Here is a 25,070-nt window from a genome sequence, read left to right on the forward strand (position 1 = left end):
AAAATGGGCTGAGGGCTACTGGTTTTTGTACTAAGACAAAATAACAGTAATTTATTTGTAATGGAATCTAGCTCTTAGGCATCTCAAATGAGAATAAAAAGAGCACTATCTATTCTGGTTAATTTTTATTAATCTAAAAATAGTGAGGAGATACAGTTCTTTAACCAAAGGCAAAATCCTACACTGTAAGCAACTTGCATCAGTAGGAGGTATTTTGCCTTGCCTAGCAAGGCAAATGTGAGTACACACACACACACACACACACACACACACACACACACACACACACACCCTAGGATGGGAGTTGGAACTCAAGGCTCTTTCGATTGATAGCAACTTCCCCCCAACTTCCAAGTCTACCCCCAGGACCCAGAATTTCCAGTTACTTTTAAGTTCAATGATTCAGTTGGCTTAGAGAAAATGTCCATGAATCAAAATTTGTAAGAATCAAAACACCTCAATTTATAAATGAGAAAAACGCACTTCTACATTTTCATGGCAAGAAATTGTACGGATCAATCATGATGTTCATCACACCAAATAAAATAGTATGAAAAAAAGAATAAAAAGTTATTAAATAATATCTCTTTTCAAAGTAAAATTGAGTTAACTTTCACATGTGGGTTCTTTTCTTAGCCCATCGGTCCTTCCAAAAAGTGGCTCCAGCAAAAGCAAAATATCATTATGCTGCTGAAGCAAAAATTCCAGGCCAGAAAGCAAGGTTTTTATTGAGCATCTGTAATTATGACAAAGTAGGAAAAGCCAAAGTTGGCTGTTTATAAAGTGGAGGTATCAAATTGCTGCTGATTATGGTCTTGCACTTCAGAAAGGGGCAATAGATACTTAGATACTATGTAAAGTTTTGTAAGATTAAACTGAAGAAAGGAAGCAACAATTGGGTTATCAAATTTCATTTTATCTTTGGTAATGAGTGATAACGAAGAGTAACAGGTTTGAGTTATTCTTTTGTTCTGTTGATAGTAGAATGTTTCAAAACCAAGGTCTGATTCCTTATATGTCATAGACCATATAACTTAATTAACTGCTTCAAAAATGTACAGTTTGTCAAAAATGGGACTCACATCACTCCTTAAAAAGAGAGAATGAGAGAGTGAGGGAGAGAGAGAAATAAAGTGGGAAAGAGAAAAAGAAAGAAATGAAGGGACAAAGAAAATCAAAACATCTTGTGAGGCAAAGAGAATACATGGTTCCTCAACAAACACAAGAGTTGCAGACACATAAAATGCCAAAACCACATGGGCTTTTCACGTTAGGACTTCTGTAGAAAAACAAGAACAACTCATTCATAGAAAAGGAAAGATTTTATTCTTCTACTAAGAGATAGAGAGACCTTAGAGTCTATCTAATTCTCATGTAATGGATGCCACAGCCCTTCCTGCAGAGATATGCAGAGTTAAACTGCATAGCTTCCCTCTTCAAACTCTTCTTTCCCGTGTCTTCCCTATCTCAGTACAAGGTACTCACCACCCACCTCATTATTCAAACTGGAATCAAGACACCATTCCTGTAGCTCCCTTGATCTGCTTTATTCCCACAATGAATCTATCAGCAAGAGCTGTCAACCCTGCCTCTAAAATATATTCATATCCAACTAACCTCTCCATCTGTCTGTCATTGCAAGGACAAGCCACCTGCATCTCCAGCCTATCCTATTGCAAACACCACCATCTTGGCTTCCCTGAATCTCCCACACCCCTTATAATCCATAAGAGCATCCCAGAATGACCTTTTAACAAATGGACATCAAGTAATGTCACTTCCTTCATTAAAACTACTCAATGGCTTCCCATGCACATAAAATAAACCATATTTCTTTAATATGGTTCACAAGACGTGGCACCTGCCAACCTTGCTTCCATTACACTCCACTCACAATCAATCTTCATTCACTGAAACTGTCAGTTCCATATTCTGAATAATGGAGAGAGCTGTGAAACCGTATGACCTAAAAACGTTTCTGTAGAAATGTTTCACAAAATGCTTCCAAGGTACATATTAATCACACCTATCATGTGATGTGCACTTACACACAACACAATACTTTCCATGTAGGAATTCTTAACTCTGCTGTCTTTTTACAAACAATTTTTAAATAAAAGTTTTTTTGTTATTATGTAAATTTATATAGAAGCAAGCTTTTTCTTTAGCTTTTTGAAAAAATAAATATAAAGAAAAGGATTTTCTTTCTCAGTTAGGGATATAATTTTCCAAATTGGAGATTATTCTACCATTATAGCTATGCAGCTCTATTAAAAAGGTATTTGGGAAAGAGTGGAGGCAGGGACTGGGCAAAGATGGATATTTGAGATAGAATGTGTGTAGCTTAATGAAAATAGAATTGTCCAGTTTAGAGGGAAAAAAAGCAGAACAAACATTGAGGGGAAAAGAGAAACAAAAGAAAGGAGACCATCTTCTCAAATGCTTGGGAGCATTTTATATTTTCTCATTTGATGTATTGACTCTTTAATGTATCTTCTTTTGGGGAAGTGTTTCTACTGAAGTCTTTTGCCTGTTTTTTAAAAAAATTATTGATTGGGTGTTTCTCTTAACTATTAAGTTGTATCCAGCTTGGGAGACAGTAAATAAAATAAGAAAGAGGAGGGACTGAGGAAGGAAACTGCAGGAAGGAAAAAAGAGAATTCAGGACTAATCTTGGTTTGGATCCTAAATTTTTTGAAACTTCAGTGTCACTCATAGTCAAGCAAAGCGCACACATGCACGAGTTCATCTTCATTAGACACAAAGATAATCCCTGATATCCTCAAAGCATAAATAACAAACGAAAAGCAGGAAAACCATCAAAGCCCTGAGTGCTTTCATAAGTCATTGAAGTTAACATTTTTCCTATCCAACTAATCACATATAACGGAGGTACATCTCCTGATTTCTAAGGTGATATGTGTAAAATCATAGCTTACCTCTTTTAGAGTATTGGGGTTGACAGGAAACCCTTTCCCCCCAGAGAGGCTGGAGTATTTCTTTTCCAAATTACAAAGATTTTCCTTTTCCTGAAGGAACACAAATCTGTTAAGCTTAGTCAGCCTTAGATTTCCCCCAGAACTAACAGTATTTTTTCATTTGATGTATTGACTCTTTAATGTATCTTTTTTGGGGGAGTGTTTCTACTGAAGTCTTTTGCCTGTTTTTTAAAAAATTATTTATTGGGTGTTTCTCTTTACTAATAAGTTGTAGGAGTTTTTAATATATTCTGGATACAAGTCCTTTGTCATTTCCTCTCTAAGAAATCTTTGTTAACTCCAAGGCCATAAGGGTGCACTTGGACTCACATGCAAATAATGGTCAGAACACCAGAGCAACTGAGCCACAATGTTTGGCAGCAGTAAAAAGAATAGAGCATGTTCTACTTATTGTATGAAAAAATATGATTTTTTTTTTAAGGAAGAAAGTCAGAAAACATACAGATTTCCATAGTTTGGGTTTTCACACTGTGGAACAAGCATGAGGAAAATATTTTGCTTATTTTCTCAATTATACTTAGTAATTCACAGAGCATCAGCTTATTAATGTGGATGATTTAATAAAAATGTATGTTAAAAAAGTTTTCCTTAAATTATAATTCACTGTTCACTATTACAAGGCAGCTACTTTGAAGGAAGAAACTTTCCCCAAATTGGGACCTGTGTTTTATGCCAACCAGTGGTGAAAAGCAAATACTTACTCTTTGCAGCATCATTATTAAATTATTCTTTTCTTTCACAAAGTGATCTTGTTCTCTCTGAGCTTGCTGGACAATGTGATTGGCTTGCTTTTTCAATGCAGAGATTTTTTCCTGGGGAAAAAAAGGGAAATCATAGAAAGATGCACATTAGACATTCAAAGGTTTGCCAGTCTGTCCTGGAAAAGGGAGAAAAGGCCTTTCCAACTGCAACAGAAGCGAGCTCATTTTTGTTGATGGTGAGCAGCATTTCATGGAGACTGTGAGGCAGTTTCTTTGACCTGCCAAACTCAAGGCTTCCCTTTACCTGAGGCCAACACAGTTGAGGTGATTTTAAATCTATTTGAAGAATCCAGAAGTCAACAGGAAATTTTCTTTTACACTATAAATGAATTTTGATATCATTCTGGGAGATGCCTCAAAGGAAAAAACAATGGAATTTCTGATTTAAACTGAGAGCTTAAGAAGTCACTTTCTCTGTCTCCCGTTCTTTCAGTTTTGTCAAGTTTAGTACAGACTACTGGGGTGTGATTCTAAATTCTGGAACAAGAGCTGAATTCTGGGCTGGACAGTTGGGAAATCAGGGTTGGGTGGAGCCAGCAATCTACATGGTATTCTGTGGGGCCATTTCTAATGGTAATAAGCTGCCAGCCAGCTTTGAGAATTACAGAGCAACGGAAACAGAAAATTCCAACCAGACTTTGTTCATAAAATTATTCTAAATCTAGTGACTCTGATTGCAAAAGCAAGCAATTGAAAACAAATATCTAAATTTCTGATTTTCTCTATCTTGGCTTTCACATAAAAGAAAAAGTTGGATATTACTCATAGAAACATCTACAGAATTAAGTAAAAATGACTGTAACATGTCCTGGTTATCTAGCTTGGAGCACCACTATCTAGAGGGCTCCATAATGTGCCAAACGTGGCACTTAATCAAACACATAAAGATAGTCACATGTAAAGACAGACAGGCAGACAGTCACATACTATAGCTATAGTATACATAGTGAGGGTGTATTTTCATTTTTCACATTGAACACCACCTGGCAAAAATACCTTTCTAGTGACAATGTTCCGCTGATATTCAGCCACTTCACGCAGGAGCTGCTGGGTCAGGTTCTCCTTTTCCTCATCCAGACGGCTCTCACGCTCTAGCTGCTGGAATTCCAGGTCTTCAAAGTGTTTGCTCTCAACATCCAATAGGTCAGCATCCTTTGGAGAGAAAGGAATGAAAACAGGGCATGCCAGAATGGCTGTGGCTTCTTAATGTAAAGAAGAAATTACTAAAAGCAAACACTTCAAAATATCTTTTCAATTACCACACTGACCAGGGTTAGAATGTGATAGTCCTCTTGTTTGGAGTTAAACCGCAGAGCGCTGACCATTAGGATGAAGTGCAAAGGGACTGGAGACGGAGCTGGGATGGGTGTTAATTTTACCGTGGGTTTTAGGTTTTCTGTGGAGGTAGGAATTCTTGCTTTAAATTTACTAGGTGGCTTTAAATGATCATGAAATAGAAACAGAATTCACTCAACTTAAACATTATCCGCTGACCAAGGGTATGACAGAGTCTCTTGAGAAAATTCCTATTTTCCACAAATTTTTATATGAAATGAGACTTTAGTACAGAGATGAAATTCAAGATTCCAAAGTTGTTGACTATAGACAAAAAAATTCAAAAGTCAGTATACATACCAGACCATTTGTCTCTAAGAGGGATGTACGTTCCCCAAATGGCACACAGCACAATCCACGGGGATGCCATGAGAAAATATTAGACCTTCTTTACATTAATTTTTAATTTTTCCTTTTCTTTTATAATTTCCCAATAAATGCTTTCTAATGTACATGCAGATAAAATAGTACATGTACATTATTTCAATAAGTATATATATTTTTGAGCATGTAAGCAGTATAAATATATGTACATATATATGTGTGTGTCTATATATGCACATGATATGACCTATATAATAAATAGAGGCATGGATGCTCAAATAATTTTACTGAAGAGAGAAGTCATCAAAAAATTTGGAGATTACTGTCCTTAAACTGAGCTTTTGTGAATCCTTTAAAATTGTTTATAAACCTTTTTACTGGAAAGAGTAAAACTATGGCATTCATCAGGCACAAAGGGTGAATCAAAGGTTAAGTATCACTATTCTGGGAATAATCTTGAAGACATTTAAGAAAGATCAGAAGGCACAAAAATCAGATATTCTAGAATAGTAATTCTCTAACCTATGAGATGTTTGAAGGCAGAAATGACAACGTTATCTATACAGATATTGGTGTATGTTGTAGAAATTATTCTCTAATCTACATTAAAAAATATCTCCTTCTTATAAAGCCTTTGACATAACTATAAATGTGGCATGTATAGAATATGTTTTAAAAATATATAATTTCTAAATAATCTATGGCCAAAAAGAAAAGGCAGCTGGGCTGTAACGGCTCACAGCTTTACCCAAGTAAAACAGCATGGGCATTTTTTTCAATCAAAACATCAAAGAGAGTTGGATAAGTAAATATGATAAATTAGATCTTTATCAATATTTAAATCTACCACCCTTCATCTGCTTTTACACATGTGATAAATTAAGCCCTTTAATAAAATGGAATGTATTTCTCTCTTCTGGAATGAATTTTATTCTGGGGATGACTCACAGGACTATTACCTATCATGAAATTACAGCCAACACTATAGTAACAAGATTATTATGTCAACACAGCAGAGCATTCTCAAAGCTTAAGAGCAAGAAAAACAATTTGGAAAACAGATGCAGCATTTCTTAACACTTGTTTACGTTTTAATTTGCCAAACAGAAAGTAGTCTTGGTTTCAATTTGTTGGTTGGCATTTTATCGGACATTTCATGCTTCTAAAGTAATTAATGAATTTGGACGAAACTGTGTCAGTACTGAAGGAATTAAGAGATAACTCAAGTGTTATGTCTTCAGACAAAAAACTGCAGTCATGCAACCATACACCAGCTGATGTATTTACTCACACAGGCAACACATACTCAAGTTTTTAAAGTCTTGCATTTAAGCTTGGTTTGTGGCTAAAGGTTATCGAGATGAAAAATTCAATAAACCTTTTGTTAGTTTATAAATAATCTGCATTCAAAGTGGGCATATGACTAACAATCTATCACTATGCTTGTCAGTCACTCCACATCTGGTTAATATGCAACATGTGTTATTTTAACTGCATGAAGGTCACAGAGTCACTAATTTATTTGCAGTAAATATTTAAACCACTGCACAAAAATAATTGCATCCTGGGTAGGAAAGCTGAAAATCAAAGCTAAACTCAGCGCTCAGATTTTGCTGGCGTAATCATCTGATCAAGTATCTAAACCATGAAAATGTGTGTATATAAACTCACACTGTGAAAGCAAAACCATGTGCGAGGGCAAAAAGCTTTCATAAGATTTTAGGTAAGAATAAGAACTCAGGGGACAGAATTTGAGGTTAGGTGTAATTTAACGGAGCACAGACTAACATATTTAGGAAGCTCAAAATCAAGTGTACGACTAGTGGACTGAAAATTTTAACTGAACTTCACTCACTAAAAAACATGATAAATCTACTGGCTGGCCAGCTCAAAGGCCAGGCACAAAAGGATATGTAAAATAGATGCACTAAAGAAATTCAATGCAATCTCTTTTTTTCTTTCCAACAACTTTTTAAAGAATTTAGATGGCAGAAGTTTGCATATTTGCCTAGTATAGAGAGACAGAAAGAAGAGAATAGATGTGGTATGGCCCAGAGAGATTACAGTAATAATCTCACGACAGCTCAAGGGCAACTTTAAAAGCAAATTTAAATGGGGTTCAAGGTTTGTTGACATTTCTCCATCTGTGCACTTTAGTCAAACACTTTAACTGCATATTTTTGGAATTTGGAAAAAGACAATGGAAATCACGTGCCAGCTCCTCGTTTTATATATAAGGATACTAAGGCCCATAGAAGTTGAATGACTTGTCCAAGATTAAAGGATAAACTGTTTATAGACCCAGTGGGAAAAACAGGTCTCCCAATATCACTGAAAAAAATTTTTTTTAAATCAAGAGACAGAAATCAACCATTCAGTTAAGTAACTATCAAAAGCATAAGAAAACTGTCCTAGCTAGATGTCTCCTCCATTTAATAGGGGAAACTATCCTGGCAAACAAAAGAGCCATTTAACTTCAGCTTTCTTTTCCATGCTATGGTATCCCCGGAAATGATTCAGTTGGTGAACCCATATCCACTACAAACAACTGCAGGCAGTGATATCAACATCAGATGAAAACTGTGTTCTGACCCTCAAGCACTGATTCAGAGGTTAGCAGCTGAGTCATAAATCCATGTGTTGTATGCACAAAATCATTCTGCAATTTCAGCTTAAGTATTTGGGACAACATACAGTTTAAGAAAATGATGTTCTCTCTATTCAATTACTTTGTACGACTTGGGGCCTAATGAAGTTTAGTTGTAATAAAATCACCTTTACTGAATCTAGTTGAAGTGCCTGAGAGAAGCTTTGTAATGAAGTGGTATTCTGAAGTAGTTGAGTCTGAGGGCAAATGAGTTGTGGTAACACAGGAAGTTCCTAGTAGGAATGGACTTTTCATGAAATAAGTGAACTTTTTACTGATTAATAAGCCAAGAGATTGGTAAAGAGCTACTCTGGTCATTATCTCTGGAATACAGAATTGTTAGACATCTCAATATTAGGTGAACAGAAGCTACCTCTCCTTAGGAAAGGGGTTTTATGGTAAGAATTTTACAACCTGCTTGAAGAGGAAGAGGAAAGAGTCTTTGCCTTCAGTTAGTGGAACAGGCTGTCAGTCCCATTTCTTTTCCTTTTTGCAGTCAGTATCCTTATAACATATATAAATATATGAGTTATCCTACAGGAGCTAGATTAAGCAAGCAGTAATTATTTATATCAATCCGGGTCCAGGTTCCCAATAGAATTTACCAACTTTATTTGCAGCAATGTTTATAAAAAATGCAAATAATTACTGGGAAAGTAGAGGATGGGAAGAACAAAATATATAACCATGCTGCCTGCTCTAAATAAAGTGATAAGATGACTATAAAATATTTATAATAAGGAGAGTTGAAAAACTGTAAACAACTAGAAATCTCTTTCATGAACTGGCATGAACACAAAGTACACATGAAAATAATTTTACAACTACTATTCTCTTCCCAGTCCTTTTTATCACAAGATTTCCAGGGAATTATGACATTGAGGGACAGGAAGTTTTATCTTTTCACAGCAAATTCAGCTGTACACATAAAATGAGCAAAGAGGAAGGAACATTGTTGGAACTTTTTTGATCCAATACTGTGAGAAACCACCAGTAACAAACACAACAAACAAATATACTGCTATGTGCAGTTAAGCCTGTCTGCATTTGGTGCTCTTTAAGATGCTTTCAACCTCTGTAATACACTGAGCAGTTCTCACTGCAGTTTTTCATAACCTAGTGCTACTCTGAGTATGTTTGTTAAATTAAAGGTCAGCTTAAACATTTTCAGTGGTAGGCTATCTACACTGAGTTTTCAGCTTACCCATTCCCAAAAGGTATAGTTATAATAACATGCTTGAAACCAGCCCTCTTTTCTACCCACATAACTTGTGAGTCACCTAGGACAAATTACTACATGTGACTCCTTTAGAGGCCCAAGACTATTAATGACTTGCTTCCCCAGGGTCACAGCTTATTTGGGCTGCTGTTCTGAACAAATACCCCAGTTGTCAAGAGGCTCTGAAATATTAAGCAGCCTTGCCAGTGTTTGTGAAACAATCCATCTGGGAAGCTTTGTTTTCCGCAGATAACCAGCACGGTTGTGTTGAACACTGCCAACATAAGGATCAGAGATGACCTGATAAAGCTCAACTGGAAGGTCTACGCTGCCCTAAGTTTTAAAAAATTAGGATGCTTGCATGAGAGGCAGCGCTCTGCATCTTGGGTCTTGATACTTGTTGTGACTGTGCTAATGAGTTCAATGTCACAAAGAAAAGAAAGAAAAAGAAAAACAAAACAATGAGTGGTGGTGGGGGCAAACAGAACAGGATGATTTTTGGATGAGAGTATAAAATTAAGCTGAGAAAAAAAATCCGAAAGCAAACAATACTCACACAACCAGCAGAAAATGCAGGGCAAGAATGGCAGTTAATTTAAATGCTCCAATCTTGGTGACGGTTACACATCAGGAATAGCTAGCTTCCTTTTGTTACAAGGAATGAATCAGAAATGTTTTTGCATTTTAAAATAGGTGAAGGATTCTAACAAGGAACTTTTCCTCACTGATTAGCATGGAAGAATATATACTGTCAGCATGCATATTTCTACTTAAAAAGTATCTGAAGACCAGAATTAAGCAAACTTATGAGTAGAAAATAATAGGCGAGTGGAACTTAATTGAAAAGACAAAAAACAAAAGACAACTGGTGCATTCCTGTTTGCTACTGACCCTCTTCAGCTGTTCCTGTAACTGTTCCCTCATGGACTCAGGACAATTGTCCAGCTGGGTCTTCTGCTCGCAGTATAGCTCCTGGAGCCTCTCTAGTTTTTCCCTTTCAGCATCAAGCTTTACCTTCTCCTAAAGTTCAGAAATCAGAAAATAGAAGAATAGAAATTACCTTCACACCTCAAGCAGGCGTTAGTGAACATTTCCTAAGGATAACACACAAGCAAATACACGCAAACTCTAGATATCCGATGAGTGCAGAAACATAGCATGTTAGTGACTAGGATAAGGGGGTATGAGTGGCAATAAAGGCAAGGGAGCCCCATTTCTGCATTCTCAACACACAGTCCACTTAATTGGGTATTGGCGATGGCCCCATCCTTCCTTCCTTCCCTCCTTTCTGCCACCATGTTACAAAAGCAGGGGAAGCCACAGCCATGTTGGTCAGTGGTCAACAGAGACAAGACAAAATGCCAGGGGAATTCATAAGACAATCTTGCAAAGAGCCACCTGGCAGAGAACCAGACAAAGGAAAGCAGGCATTTACCTTAAGTCCTGTCTAGTCTGATTTGCTTAAGGCATTTGTTAAGCATGCTTTGGAAATTACTGAAAGTTTGTTCTCAGGCCAGAGGCCCACAAGGTGCACTAGCTGATGCCCTGATCATCTGAAACACTTCTAGATAGTTGGCAAACTTCAGAGTTTAGCAATTGGAAAAGCTGATTTCAAGGAGATTATTTCATTCAAAGTCTGGGAGAGCTTGTAAAAACACAGGCAAACAAAGCAACAAGGGGCAGGTGTGCCAGGCAGTTGGGGTACCCCAAAAGTGTGGCATTTACTGGAGATGTAGACTTCTCTACAGTGATTAATATAAAACAACTGAGACATGCGCGGTGAGCAAAAGGAGACTGCCCAGTAGTTAGAGAATAGAAGACAAAGGACAAGATGACACTAACTCCCTCCCAAGTCACAAGCTCCACAGTGACTCGGGACATTGTCCAGGGTGTAATGGGTCAATACTGTCTTACACTGATCACACAGGCTTACAATGCTCTTGAATAGGGAAACAAAACTTCCATCAGTTTAGTGCCAGTCTTCCTAGTTGTGTCCCTTTATGATGCTGTGAACCCTTCATGTAAAGTGTAGGCCTGATGATCTCCCATGCGACACTCTCAGCCTCAACAAAAGCCCTTTACAAGCCACGACCAAGACTGGGCCCTCAGTGAACAGATGACCAGAGCCCTGCTTCCCTTAGTTCATTCCCTCTGTGGGAATTGGTAGAAATAAAACTGGCTTCTAAGCAAATCACAGTGAGATTTTTGTAAAAGGATGGAGCTCTGAAATAGGCCTATAAAATTACACTTACTATTATTTCTTCATCCAAATGGCCATGATATCCTGTGTAAACAGATATTTAGATTCTTTGTAGAAGAGGTTATAGTTTACATCTAAAACCATGGGACACCAATCCCTATACCCTTTCACTTGAGTCACCACTTTTGGCTTATATTTTAAAATTGAAGGGAGGCATTTTGTAAGTATATATTTAGATTTAGAAGTGCATTTTTTTCCTCAAAGTGATTAAATCCAGAAGTCATAAAACTGAAAATTCTACTTCATATATCAACCTAAAAATGGTTGTGTAACTTAACCGTTAGCAAAGTTTCCTCAGTCTTTGATGGCAAGCTTGCTCCCTGTGCACATCTACAGGGCAGGAGTTGGAGAAAGCAATGGCATCACTCACAGAATAAAGGCGTCTCCAGTATTCATTCATGGTAAAACTGAATATTAGTTTTTAGTTTCAGAATTAAGAATTTTCAAAATAAAATAATAAATAAAACCAACAGTACAAAACACCTGTTGTCTTTTTGGCTAGGAAAATTTCCTCTATGTGCAGGTCAAAGACTGCCCTGTTTACAAACCAAAAGAACTTTATTCAGAAAGTTTATTTCTAGAAACTGAATTTTGTAGCATTTTAGTTCCACAGTGCTTTTTTTAAAGTATTAATTATAATCAAATACCATATATGCAAAGCTGTAACACTTAGTTATATTTGATAGGACACATTAATGCAGTATTTGATAATATGGAAGACACTGGCCTAAAAGCCAGGTCTCAAATCTGAAGAAATAACCAAACTATTCTGATGTTCTCAATTTTTTTATTAATAATAAGCACAAATAAACAGCTAATAAAAAGTACCTTATGTTTACATACTGCCTTCCTACTGAGGTGCTCAAAACATTTTGCAATTCCATACAAGGGGGCAGTTACACAAGCAGGCACCACCAGAACCTTCTGCAGCTTCTCTGTGGTTTTTCAGTAATGCTGTGACCACCACCTGGGGCTCAGAGCAAAAGCTTGCTGGGGCCAAATGAGGGCAAAGGAAGTAAAGGGGAAGGATCAAAGGACTCGTGGCAGGTGGGCCCGGCCATAAATCACAGGGACAACAGAGGCACTATCACTCCTGCACAAGCCAGAAGCTGACCAACTCTGAGCCAGAAAGAAATTAATATTCCTCTCTTCTATTTATTGCCCAGGAAGTTTGCAAAAGAAAATTAGCTCCAGATTGCAACCAGTTAATTAGACCTGAAAGTATCACCTTCTAAAGGTCAACAGATGGACAGATTTGATGGCATTCCAGGGCTCAGGGATTCAGGGAACCCTGCTCCTGGCCATGTAAGATATTAAAACTAGGTGTTATTCCCTTCTCCCAGATTTAAATGGGTAAACTCATTTATTCTAACAACTATTGGCACAGCAATATTTTCTAAATACCAAATTGAGAGTATAATTTTTCTTTAAGTATTCATAATTCAGTAAATAAATGAATTAAAATGCATTTTTAATAAATTTAGTAAATTTAACATTGTTGAAGAAATATGATTGTAAGGAATTAGAATTACCTTAGAAAAATGCAGACGTATGAGGGGGCATTTATAAAACCAAGAACTGAATGTGGCCGCTTCTGTTCGTGCTCTTCCTGTATTGACACAGTCTGTTTAGCTCTCCGGTTCTTATCCCTGACTGTACATTAGCATAACCTGCGTGAGCTTCTTCCACTTAGAAATCCAGAGACATAAGGCTAGGGAAAGAGCATTTTAAAAATCTCTCGAGGTTTTCTAATATACACCCAGGTTTGAAACCCACTGACTTAGCCACCCAGGATGATGTGAGAGGCAAAGACTATTAACTACAATTTGACTTTTCTAAAGAACACATAGGACTTTCATACAGAATTTCCCAAAAATTCTTCTTAAAACATTTGGCCTAAGCACCTTCACTTCATAGTACAAAAGGCCTCTCTTACAAGTAACATCCCAATTGTAAAATTTTTACATTCAGATAATGCCTCAAGTAAACTAAATGAAAAACTGTGAATTCCAATATCCAATATGCATTTGGAGAGGAATGATGCATTTCAAGTTCAGATGCAAATGACTCTTTTAATCATGCAAATGGTTATAAATTTACCCTAAGTAATTTGAACTTGTACACAGAGTTGCCAATAATCTTGGATGAAATTAATAACCCTAGTCTTGTCAGGACCACTTGTTTTGCTAGATTTGTGGTTAGAAAACAGTAACCTATGTTTTCTCTTTTAAATTTGTTCTTGAAGGACGGAACTGAAATGTAACTTGCTGACTCTAGTTGAATTCCAACACCACACAGGAAATTCCTGAATACCAATGAAAAAATAATCTTACCATATCCAGGTACTACTTGGTAATCAGATGGTTCAAGGTTGCTCTGAAAAGATGATTATTTATTAGTTATAGGGCTGCCTGATAAAATGAAGGACACCCAATTAGATGAAGTTCTGATGAACAATTAATGATCTTTAATATAAGTATGTATCAAATAATATGTGGGACATAATTACACCAAAAATCTTCTACTGCTTATCTGAAATTCAAGTTTAACTGAGCATCCCATATATTTTTGCTTTACTAAATCTGGCAGCCTTATTAGTTTGATAAAGATTTTCTTAAAAATTAAAATCCATCACTAGAATTTCCAAACTGTTCAGCACAGAACCCAGCACACACTATGTATCTGGGCCATGTTTCATGAAATGCCGGGGCAGGTTTGAAATTTGATGCACTGACGTGTTAAAATTCGTAGTCCCTAAACCATTATTTTTAAGGTCTGTCCATCCAAACTCTTCTGCACATACCCTGAGAAACCCTTTTCTTTCAGTCTCTAAACCTTGTGGTGGCTTGCTAGGAGGCAGGCATCCTAACAGATTCAGCATAGACTGATTTAAGCTTCAGTTCACACCCATAAGCATGTTTAGCTATAAAAGGATGCAGGCCAAGTATGAACAGAATCAGTCAGTCAGGTTTTGCAACCAATTAAGCTTAGTGCTGATCTCACAAAATGATATTTTTTCCCCTATAAAACTTTTCAGATTTTTGAATTGCAGAGGAAACATTATGGACCTGTGTCAACAAATGGTGATGATCATCAAGAACTCATTCTCATCCCACTTCTGAAGAGGCACATCCTTGTATTTTTCTTAGAAATTTTTTCCCTTTAGTTTTGACATTGTAATTACACAATTGATGAATGTTTGGTGTAGAAAACACTGGAAAATAAGAACACTAAGGATTTACACAATCAAACCACCACCAGAAAAAATAACCCTAATCTGGAATCCTGTTGATTTAATCCCCAAATCCCACAACGTATTTCCACTTCCTCCAACCAAGGAGCTAACTTTGAAATGTAAGACAGAGGCACGGGAAGGGTTGGGTCCTTTCTCAACGCTGGCTGTGCCTGCGCAAGTGCTCTGCACTCAAGAGGCATTAGCACTCTGCGGAGGAATTCTGGGTCAGGCTCTCTGTCTTCCCCTGGCTCTGACGGAAGGATGGGGAGGAAGTAATGGGTATTTGGGCAAGATAATAATGGGGAACAAAATGTAACCATATAAGATATGATATATGCTCACTGTAGAAAAGTTAGTCAAATAATTAAAGATTTCTCTGAGGAACATGTTGTGCAGCGTAGACTGATTTAAGCTTCAGTTCACACCCATAAGCATGTTTAGCTATAAAAGGATGCAGACCATAACCTATTTGTGTGAGGAGAATTCTTTAAACAAAAGAATGGTTGGGATTTATGATTACCATCTGGGTAATGGGAAGACTGTTCAACAAGGCTATGGAAACGGAACCTTTCCTGAACCATTTTGCTTAATTTTAGCACAGCTGACTTTTGATTTGTGTACATTAAAAAGCAGAGATGAGACACAGATAATCCAAAAATAGAGGAAACTGCAGTTTTTAGTTTTGGATTCTTAACGTAGTCAGAAATAGACAGAGACAGAAGGAAAACCTAATAAACAAATGCACTTGTCCGTATGTTCTCGGCAGTTGCCCCAAATCGGGTTTTGCCTTCGAGTGGGGGAGTGGAAGGAAGGAAAGCCAGTTCCACAACCAGGCCTTTGCCCAAACCGAGCTCCATGTTTCCCACTCTCAGTCACCAATCCCACTGAACTACAGTTTACTAGAGCAGAGGTTAACAACTCTCTCTCCTTTTATTGGCTCCGGGAAAGCATTATGGCCTCTTTGTTTTATCATTTGTTTATTTGCCTCATCAAATAAACATCCCCTCTGGGTTTATGTTTGAGTCAGATCCTTATATTTGTTTACGGTTTACCCAGTGTTCACAGACACTCTATATGGCACATGGCTACAGTCTGAGGATACCATACGCAGATGGCATTGAGCCTAGGGCCACATGGCAACTGGCTTACCGATGTTCTCAACAGTGGTACCCACAAGGGCAGTGAAAGGTCAACCCAAGCAGCCACTGCAGAAACATTCAATAAATATATAACTGAATACATTGTCTATATTTTATGTTGTATATACATTTGCAGTTTATATTGTATATGGTAACATGCAATAAATAATAATCATCTATAACATATAGGTTTCCCCCACTATCCAAATGTAGAGCTTTCACATGAAATCTTTCATAAGCTGAAATGGAATAAAGAGAAAAAGCAATTACAATTCATTTGTATGGAAAAATTTTTTAGCATTCCCAGGCCCCAAAAATAACCTCTCTTAGGCTTTCCTGATACCTTAGGACACCTCTTGCTAACAGATGCACAAAATAAATCAAGATAAAGCGCAGATGCTCTCAGACTCCATGCAAAACTCTGGTGGCTTGATGCTGAGAGGCTGAGTGTGGTCCCAGGGTGGGAGCTGCGGGGGACCCACTGGCTGCTCTGGATGCAGGCTGCTTCCATGATGGCTCAAGGTAAAGCTAACACTGAACACTGTTTTTGCTTTTGGCCTTTTATCATAAAAGCAAAAATCTTCTTCAGATTTCTCTTGGTCAGCAAAATGCAAAGTGGCATAATGCAAACTTTCAAAAAGTGAGGGATACCTTTATATTAATTTATACAAAATATATAAAATAGAATGATAATACCCAAATTAGCAGAGAAAAAATAATAATGATTGGTCTCAAGAGCCAAGGAACCAACGTCACCAGGATTTGAACTCTGAGGTGTTATTACACCTTCTTCCTATGGCTCCAGGCCTTGCCTCCAAAAAACTAGGGCCAGGCTTACCGGATGTGCTGTCGACATCTGAATTGGAGCTTGCCCAACAGGGATATCTTTTGGGGCTTTGGTTTTCTCATTCCACAGTTCCTATCTGACAGCAGCAACAGGTGTATGGAAAAGGAAATGAGATCCAGAAGGGCAGAGGCTACTTCCTCCTTCTGTCTTACTCTCTGGCTGACTGGCAGCGGGATTATAAGCCCACTGGCATGTGCCCTTGGGTACACCATCCCAGATGTCTTGAAACTTGGCAGCATGTAGCTCTTAGGCAGGTGTTCAGCTCAGTGTTTCTGTTGAGGTGCAGCCTGGACTGGCTGTTAGCAGAAGATCCAAAGACAATATTCCCAGAACATACTAGTGGTATTTTGACATCTACTATGAGCTGAGTAAACAGCAGATAACAGTACCTTCCTTTATTTCACAGGCCAGAGAGGGAAATAAGTACTTATAAAGCCCAAAACAAATGTAAGTTATACAGTGTGATTGTAAAAGGACTAAGAGAACAACAAGGAGACCATAATCTGAACTGGACAGGTCTGGAAGGGCTTTTCTGAAAAACTAACAAGAATCTAAGCCATGAAAGACAGACAGGCCCAACAAGAGGTGGAATATGGGGAAGGGCATTCCAGGCAGGGAAATGCACCTGCAAGGGACATTGGCAGAAGGCGGGGAGGATGAATCTTTTAACAAATATTAAGAAGGCCACCATGAGAATGGTGTTGAGGAAGGGGAGTGGTTGCAGAAACGCATGTGACAGGTCAAGAGTGTAGATTTATATAAAATACAGCAAAACACAAACCAGAGTGATCTCATCTAGTTTATATATTTAAAAAAATTTCTCTGGTGGCTATGAAGAGACTGGACCAATAGCAAATGGAAATGGAATTAAAAGAGATTCTGGTAACTGAGAAAAGAATGCTATCAGTGGAGATGCAGAGAAGTTGAAGTAATTGAGAAGTATTTTTATAATCAATTGGCTGGAGAAAGAACTGTCAAGATCTACTTCTGGGTTTCTGTTTGGATGTACAGGTAGACAGAGATGCCACTTCCTGGGTTGGGTAAAGGGGGGGAAGACCAGGATTGGAGGTGGTGGTGGGGACCATGTGGAAGGTAAGGGGAAGGATAAGATCAAGAGCTCAGTAATGCAGTATTCAGTTGGCACTGCCGGTGAAATACAGAGTGGAGACATCAGGTGGGCTAGGGGATATGAGTAGGCTGTTCAGAAAAGGGCTGTAGTCACCGGCACATATAGGTTATTGGAAGCCATGGCTAAATAAAAGATGTGAGGATGCAAGAGGAGGAGGTTCGGACCAGAGGCACTCTAACAGCTGGTGCGCAGAGGCAGAGGAACAAGAGAGGGGAACTCAGGGGGACAAGCCAGAGACATGAGTAAGTGAAGGAGAAGGTGAACCAGAGGAGGAGGCACTAGAGGCCGAGGGGCAGGCTGGGGAGGGCAGACGTGCCGAGAGAGAGAGTCCAGCCTTCGAAGGCTGCTCAGCACTCTGACCACAGGTAGACTGAAATGCACGCAGTGGGGTGGGCAGCCCCGTGGGTCTCTAGTAGTCATAACAGAGGCAAACCTGACAGAGCAGCAGGGCCTAAGCCTACAGGAGTAGGGGAACTGGTTACCTGGGCACCGAGGAAGAGGATACACAGTGTAGCAAGAAACTGTTTTTTAAAAAGTCTGGTTATGATGAAGAGAAGCAAGATAAGATAGTAGCTAGAAGGAAGTTTATTTTTAAATAATAATACCTTTAAAAAATAATGCTGGTATGTTGACAGTAAAGGTCAGGCAAAGGCTGGGGCCGGGGCCGTGGGGTGTAGAAGGACTGTAGGCCGGGGGCACAGGGACGTGGTGACACCCAAATCACACCCAAAGGCACTGGGTTTGGAGGGGAGACATGGCCTTCCTCAGCTGGGCAGAGGTGGGCTGCTTTTCATTTCTCAGTGAATTAGGTGGTGAGATGATCTCAGAGCCAGTGGGAAGAAAATGGCCAGAGGTTTAGACAGAGTGAAGGCATGAAACAGCCTCTCGTAAGTGGTAGGGTAAATCTGCTTGAGCAACACAGTAATGCAGCTAAGCAGGCCTCGGTCTCTGTCTGAGGCTGGTGGTCAAGACTATGTAGTGGCATCATCTAGCCGGGTCTGCTTCCCCTTCCCTCATCCTCTACTGGAACCCCTCACCCAGAGGCAGTTTCTGCCATGTTTCACATCATGTGATGACAACCATAAACCCAGCTTCCAAAACCAACTAATCCCCTAACAGCTGAGTGAGTGTATCTTATATCAAGACTCTCCTATGCAGTCTCCATCAAGCCACCTAAATAATAGGAAGGATGGAGGTATCCTCCTTGCTTGTGTCTTCCCATGTCGCTGGAGTTCCCCCTCTACTCTAGGTCAGAGAACATTAACACCACTTTCCCTGGAAAGTGAGATTTGGCGCCTATCAACTTGCTCCATGTTTGTGTGGAATCTTATGCTAGCCACAGATAGACAAATTGAATTTGTAGGCCATGCCATCTGTGGGCTGCCCAAAGATAAATAACTACCTGGATGAGGACAGCAGAAAGATTCGTAGGTAACATGACACCCCATTTCTCTGTCCCACCCATTTTCCAGGAGGACATAAATAGTAAAATACCAATAAGTACCAAAACACAGACATCCGCTGCTTCTAGCAAATGTATCCGCTCTGAGTCAGTGCAGAATCTTTGAAAACCATAATCCTCTTGCACTGCAGAACTAGACAATCAACCCTTTGATTTGGCTTTGAGCTTTTAAGGAAAAATAGATCTACTACCGAAATGGATTCTCTGTTATTTCAAAGAACATACATAAAATTTAATAGGAAAAAGCTGTGCAGTTTAATTGTGACAAGTAGGCAACCAAGAAATTGATGTGTAGCTTTTAGTCTGACTTCAATTTCTGATGATATCATTGTGAGCTCATTTTCTGGCACCAAGATCAAATGCCCTATTTATAGGTCTCAAGCAAAGAAGGGCCTAAAAAGGGAGCCACATTCACTAGAAATGCTTTCCACACAGTACCACAAGAACTTCCTCAAATTGAAAATGTTTCCCTTTCTCATCTCAGTGGGGACTATAGTGAGCAAGGAAGAATGTGTTAAATCTCGCTTGCTTTTTTTCCTTCCCCGAACTAGAATTTTTTGTTTTCTATTTTAGCCTTAGTTCCACTGTAACTAACTTAGAATGTGAAAGAAGAGTAAGCCAACTATCTCCTAGAGAAAATAAACAAATAACCAGACAAAAAACCCAACTGCCGCCCTCAATTCTCAAAACTGCAAATAATTTCTCATACTTTCCCTATTAGCTATCAGCTGATAGGTGGGTTGCAGTCTGAAATGTTTAAATAAGTCCTTTTCCAAGACAAGGGTCAGCTGAGTCTTACAGACAGTTTGCACTTGGCAGTGAGTGGGGAGCCCCTGAAGCCCGCAATGCGTTGTTCAAGGAGCAGAGCACTTGACTACAGACACTGGCACGGTAGGAGAGGTGAGTTGAACGGTTCCCGCTCATCTTTTTAAAGAAACAGAAAAATGGCAAGAAATGCGGTGACCATATTTGAATATGCCTAAGCCATCCATCCCTAGAGGGTACCCGATAAAGAAATTCAGCATACCAAAATCATTCCTTAAAAAACACGTGGAATCAGAAGAGCAGAAAGGGTGGTTGGAACAGAGCAATTCCCTCATCTCAAGTAGGATAACCTGCTGTGAATGTCAACGTGAAGATGCTCTATTTTCTCAGCACCAGTGCTGCTCAATACCTTACAGTTCTTAGTCTGGCACAACTCACCCCATCAGAAGACTTTGTTCTAATGCCACTGGCTCCAGGGACCTGACACACAAATCCCAAACCATGGTAATCCATGCAACAGCTAAATTCAATCAGATGGGGCCACCATTTATTTGGCCCATAAAAAACTGCATGCAAGTATCATTCTATTTTACCTTGGTCTTTTCACCAACAATGTTCTTTTCCAGTTCTGTTATTTTCCGGTTTAGATGATCCAAAATCTCCTTCTCCTTCATAAGTTCAGTTGTCTCAGATTTCTGTTCTCCATCCAGAAGAGCACATTCCATATCCAACTAAGACATAAAACAAAGCTCAGAGAAGTTTCACCTTCAGGGAGACTTGCAGCTGCTTACTCAGAGGTACATTTTAACACCTACAGATTTCAACAAGTACTACTGTAGCAGCCAGATTGGGGACCTAGAGAACATTCTAGAGAGCCTGTGAGACTCGGGAATCCTATATCAGAAAGCTGGAGAGGCTGGAATATATTTACTAAGAAAACTATTTTATTTAGTTTTTCTGTTATAACCAATTGTCTGCTTACTTCTCAAAGAGATTTTGCCTATTTGCTTAGATTCAGGCTCAAGCATGAATCTTCTTGGCAACAGCCACGTCTTTGTTTGTCCCTGGATGATGGGGAATGAAAATTACACTCAGTCCAGCTTGTAAGCACTGCATTCCTGGCAATGCCAGCAGGGGGGACTTTCAGGGGCTGTGAGTAAGATGACAGGTGATCAGTCCCCTTCCACTTAGGAGGCTTTCTGTATGATCTGTGAGTATCAACACATGGATCCCTCCTAGGAAGAATTACTGGCTACTTCTTATTCCATGAAGGTAATATAAAAATTGTCCCTTCCTAGAATATGAGTCCATCTCCTCTCTGATTTGCAAACCTTAGAAAACTAGGTCTATGTTTGATTGATGCATAAACCCTCCTATAGTACCATCATGATGTCCAACTCATAAGCATGCTTAGGAAATGTTTGTTGGATTTGAACCTGGACACCTAAGTACATGGTATTTCAGCTGAGAGGTCTTATTAACCCACAGAGCATATACTAGTTAAAACAAAGTTGTTTATACATAAGGAACATTAAAAATGGCTTCATATGTTTATCTCATCTGATTAAAAAAAAACAAGGAAAAAATGTAAAAAAAAATGTGTTTTTATCACACATGTATCCACTGAACAAATGTTTGCTAATGTTGATTTCTATGTATTCTGCTTCCAAGGCCTATAAGCAGCAGTATTTTTAAGCTAAAGGAAAGAAAGAAAAATAGGACAGGGTTAAACATGAACTCTGGTTTATACCTCTCGGGAAGATTCATCCATCTGGTCATTTATATCTTTGATTTTTTGTTCAAGTTCCTCAAGGTTGTTTAGAATTGCTATCCGGGTCTCTTCCATTGCAGCCAATTCTTGAATCTTTTGTTCTTCACTTACACCCTCTGGGGTCTGCAATTAATCAACACAGCAAATGGTTGTTCATACTCCAGTTCCAGAATTTCCCAATTTATAAACCAGTTGCAAACCTAGTGTTTCACAGGCTCCATGCCTATTTGGATTCTAAAATCTTTGTGATTGGAACTCTGCATTTTCCCACAGATTCTCAGTAGTTAGGACCGTAGGTTAGCTCAAACATACCAACTTAAATTTATAAATTCATATATTTTTAAAGCCGAAATAACAAAAAGATTGTACAGATGAGGAAGTTGTTGTCCATAGAGACTGTAGTGACATCTCTAAGGTAATGGAGAAAGTTCATCACAGCAGGAACTAGAATCTAGATAAGACTTCTCACACGTTGCTCAGCCACCTTTTGGGCGTGCTGCTACCTTCATTACCAACCCTGTATTTTCTCCCTCCTCCAAGTGAGTATACCTCCTACAGCAGTCTCTTGAATCTCTAGTCATATGGTTGGGTCCCAACTGTTAGGGTCACCTGCAAATGAGGATTCATGCTTATTTATTTCTCTTCCAAAACAAGCTGGAAAAGCAAGCGCACATTACAAGGGACCCCATCTCACAAAAAGTTTCCACTAAGTTAATAACCAGGATTATACAGGCTTTGGTGACCCCCAAAATGACTTAAAACTACACTTAAATGTTAATCCATGTTTCACTTTTTCTGCTAGCACACTACTTAATGTCTTTATCCTATAAGACCTTTTTCCTATATAATGTTTAAGACACTAATTGGGCCAATGGGCTTTTGTGACATGAAATAGGACACTAGCCATCATTCGTAAAATTATTTCATGGAAAATCTGAGTTCTTTGTAAAAGAATGAAAAACTCAAGCAAAAAATTAAGTGAGAGGGGGCATACTTACACCTCTGCACAGAGTTATGACAAATGCCCAGGGAACAAAGGAACGTAGAACATGACCGCCTATTATTTCAATAAGAGAGTGTAATGAATTGAAAATAGCCTCTTCTTTCAAGAATCAGGTTAGTTAACTTGGATATCACTGAGTAGAGACCAATCTTCCTATAACTCAAGGGATCCAGCATTGTATACTGTATATTTAAATTTTTATCTCTCTTTGAAAAAGAAGCAATTTTTTGCACTAGTAAGTCAATGATTATACAATTTTGTGATCAGAAATTGAAAACAGACACCCAGATAAGTTACTATTTTTTAATCATTGAAAAGAATATTCAAATAAATAAACCATTAAAATTTAGAGTACCTCATCAAGTTCATTAAATTTATTTAACAATCCTAAAAATAACTTTAAGATAAGCAGGCATCGTGTTGTGTTTTTTATTCTTTATTCATATTCTTTATCCTACTTTGCTGCTCCAAAAGGAGATTAAAAGAGAAGTCACAAGTATCTCAGGTTGATTAGGACTGAAGTATGTAGGCCTCCCAAGTTTTGACATTTAGCCTTTTTATTTGTCATCTTAAATCCAGTATATGTTATCGACTAATAAAACAATTGCTGACCTTTTTATCACAGACAATGAATCTCATTGTTCAAATACTTAAGTGCCTGTTTTAGGGCACAAGGAATGCCTTTACCAGTGAATGGCATTCCAAAATACTGACTAATAATCCTGGCAGGAAAGACTCAAGAAGGCCAGTATCCTGTTGGGTCAACATTTCATATTAGGTTTCAGCTTTCAACATGGCTTAAAAATCTCTCTCACAAGTGGAAGTAAAGCATTATGGGAAAACAAAAATTGAACAATCTACAAAATTATAAACTTTATAAGCAAGTAAAGGGTGAAGACAGGTAATCATGGTACTTATAAGTGTATAACTCAAAGTTTCTAGAAAATTTATCTCAACAGGATATTTACTCATAGACAATCTGAGAGGCTGTTTATGGCAACAAATGCTGTCTAGGAATGATTGTATTTTTGTTATTTATAAAAAGCAAAATCTTCAAGAGTCATTTTAAAACTCTGAATGGTTTGTAATAGAATGGAGTGGGGATACTGTAATTTCATTTATGTCCAAATTCAGAAAACAGTAGAGAGCTAAGGGTGGGTAGCCACTACGTAGCTTTAGTTTTATGGTGACAGAAAAAGCTGGAATTTTAATCTATCTGGGATTTTTTTTTATAGTAGCGAATAAGATTCCAGTGAGAGTGATGCTTGAATAAGCCCATTGCCCATGTTAAGTGCATGCCCAAATATGCCATCTTTGAGGCAACCTGATCCACACCAAGAAGGGCTGAGGAACAGGATGCTTTGCCTCTGACTTTTCTTCCCTGTGGATCTCTCAGAACCCCTGCGATCAGAGGAGGCTGTGAGGGCTTCCGCTGTGGACGGAGAGGAGTGAGGGTTCTCATCACAAGGGAAATAACACTTTTTTCTTTTCTTTTCTCTCTCTTTCTCTGTCTTTCTCTCTTGCTTTTTCTTTCTCTCTCTCTCTCTCTTTTTTCCTCCTTCCCTCCCCTCCCCTTCCTCTCTCTCTATTTTTATCCTTCTTCCTTTTTGTGACTGAATGAGGTGATGGATGTTAGAGAAACTTACTGTGGTACTCATCTCACAGTATTTGTGAGTCACAGCGTTGTGCTGTACACTTTAGATGACACAGTGCTGTATGCCAATTCTATCTCTCAATAAAACTGCGAGAAAAAAAAGAGCAAGAATGAGCTGCTCTCAGCTTTCACCTCAGGTGGTGGCAGACAGGTTCAGAAAACCCAATTCAAATTAGAGTATCCCCAAGCTCCTGGGCATCTTTAAGCGTTATGTAAAGCAAGAGGTGGTAAATCTCAGGTTTCCTAAGTATCATGAAAAGCTTTGTTTCACTAAGTCAGTTTAGAGTGCTTTTCACATTCCTCTCTTTTCCATTACGTGATCCTTAGATTGACTGAAAACAAACACTGTCCTTGTTAAATAAATAATTCAGTGAAGAGATTGCTCCAAGAGGAAAAGCACCCCAAACAAGTGATCAGGACTTCTTAAAAAAAAATTGTTCTGTCTCTTGTCTGGAGGTAACCTATGTCGGTCTCCAAAAAGTAATAAATGAAAACCTCATTCCCAGGAGCCCATCTCCCC

General features: G+C 38.5%; 1 protein-coding gene across 6 annotated transcripts in view; it reads right to left on the minus strand.

Moving 5' to 3' along the window:
- The window catches only part of PHLDB2 (pleckstrin homology like domain family B member 2), a 207,338-nt gene that overhangs the window by 28,718 nt on the left and 153,550 nt on the right, over window positions 1-25,070 (minus strand). For 5 of the 6 annotated variants that reach the window (XM_073231692.1, XM_073231693.1, XM_073231690.1 and 2 more), the window contains 6 exons: window positions 21,873-22,016; window positions 20,716-20,853; window positions 10,177-10,305; window positions 4,757-4,912; window positions 3,701-3,811; window positions 2,940-3,029 (listed from right to left, as the gene is read on the minus strand). In XM_073231692.1, coding sequence (XP_073087793.1) covers window positions 2,940-3,029; window positions 3,701-3,811; window positions 4,757-4,912; window positions 10,177-10,305; window positions 20,716-20,853; window positions 21,873-22,016 — 768 coding nt within the window. The remainder of the gene's footprint in view (window positions 1-2,939; window positions 3,030-3,700; window positions 3,812-4,756; window positions 4,913-10,176; window positions 10,306-20,715; window positions 20,854-21,872; window positions 22,017-25,070) is intronic. The other variant, XM_073231691.1, reaches the window with a different exon arrangement.

This window comes from Manis javanica, chromosome 3 (genome assembly GCF_040802235.1).
Source record: "Manis javanica isolate MJ-LG chromosome 3, MJ_LKY, whole genome shotgun sequence".
Taxonomy (NCBI): Eukaryota; Metazoa; Chordata; class Mammalia; order Pholidota; family Manidae; genus Manis; species Manis javanica.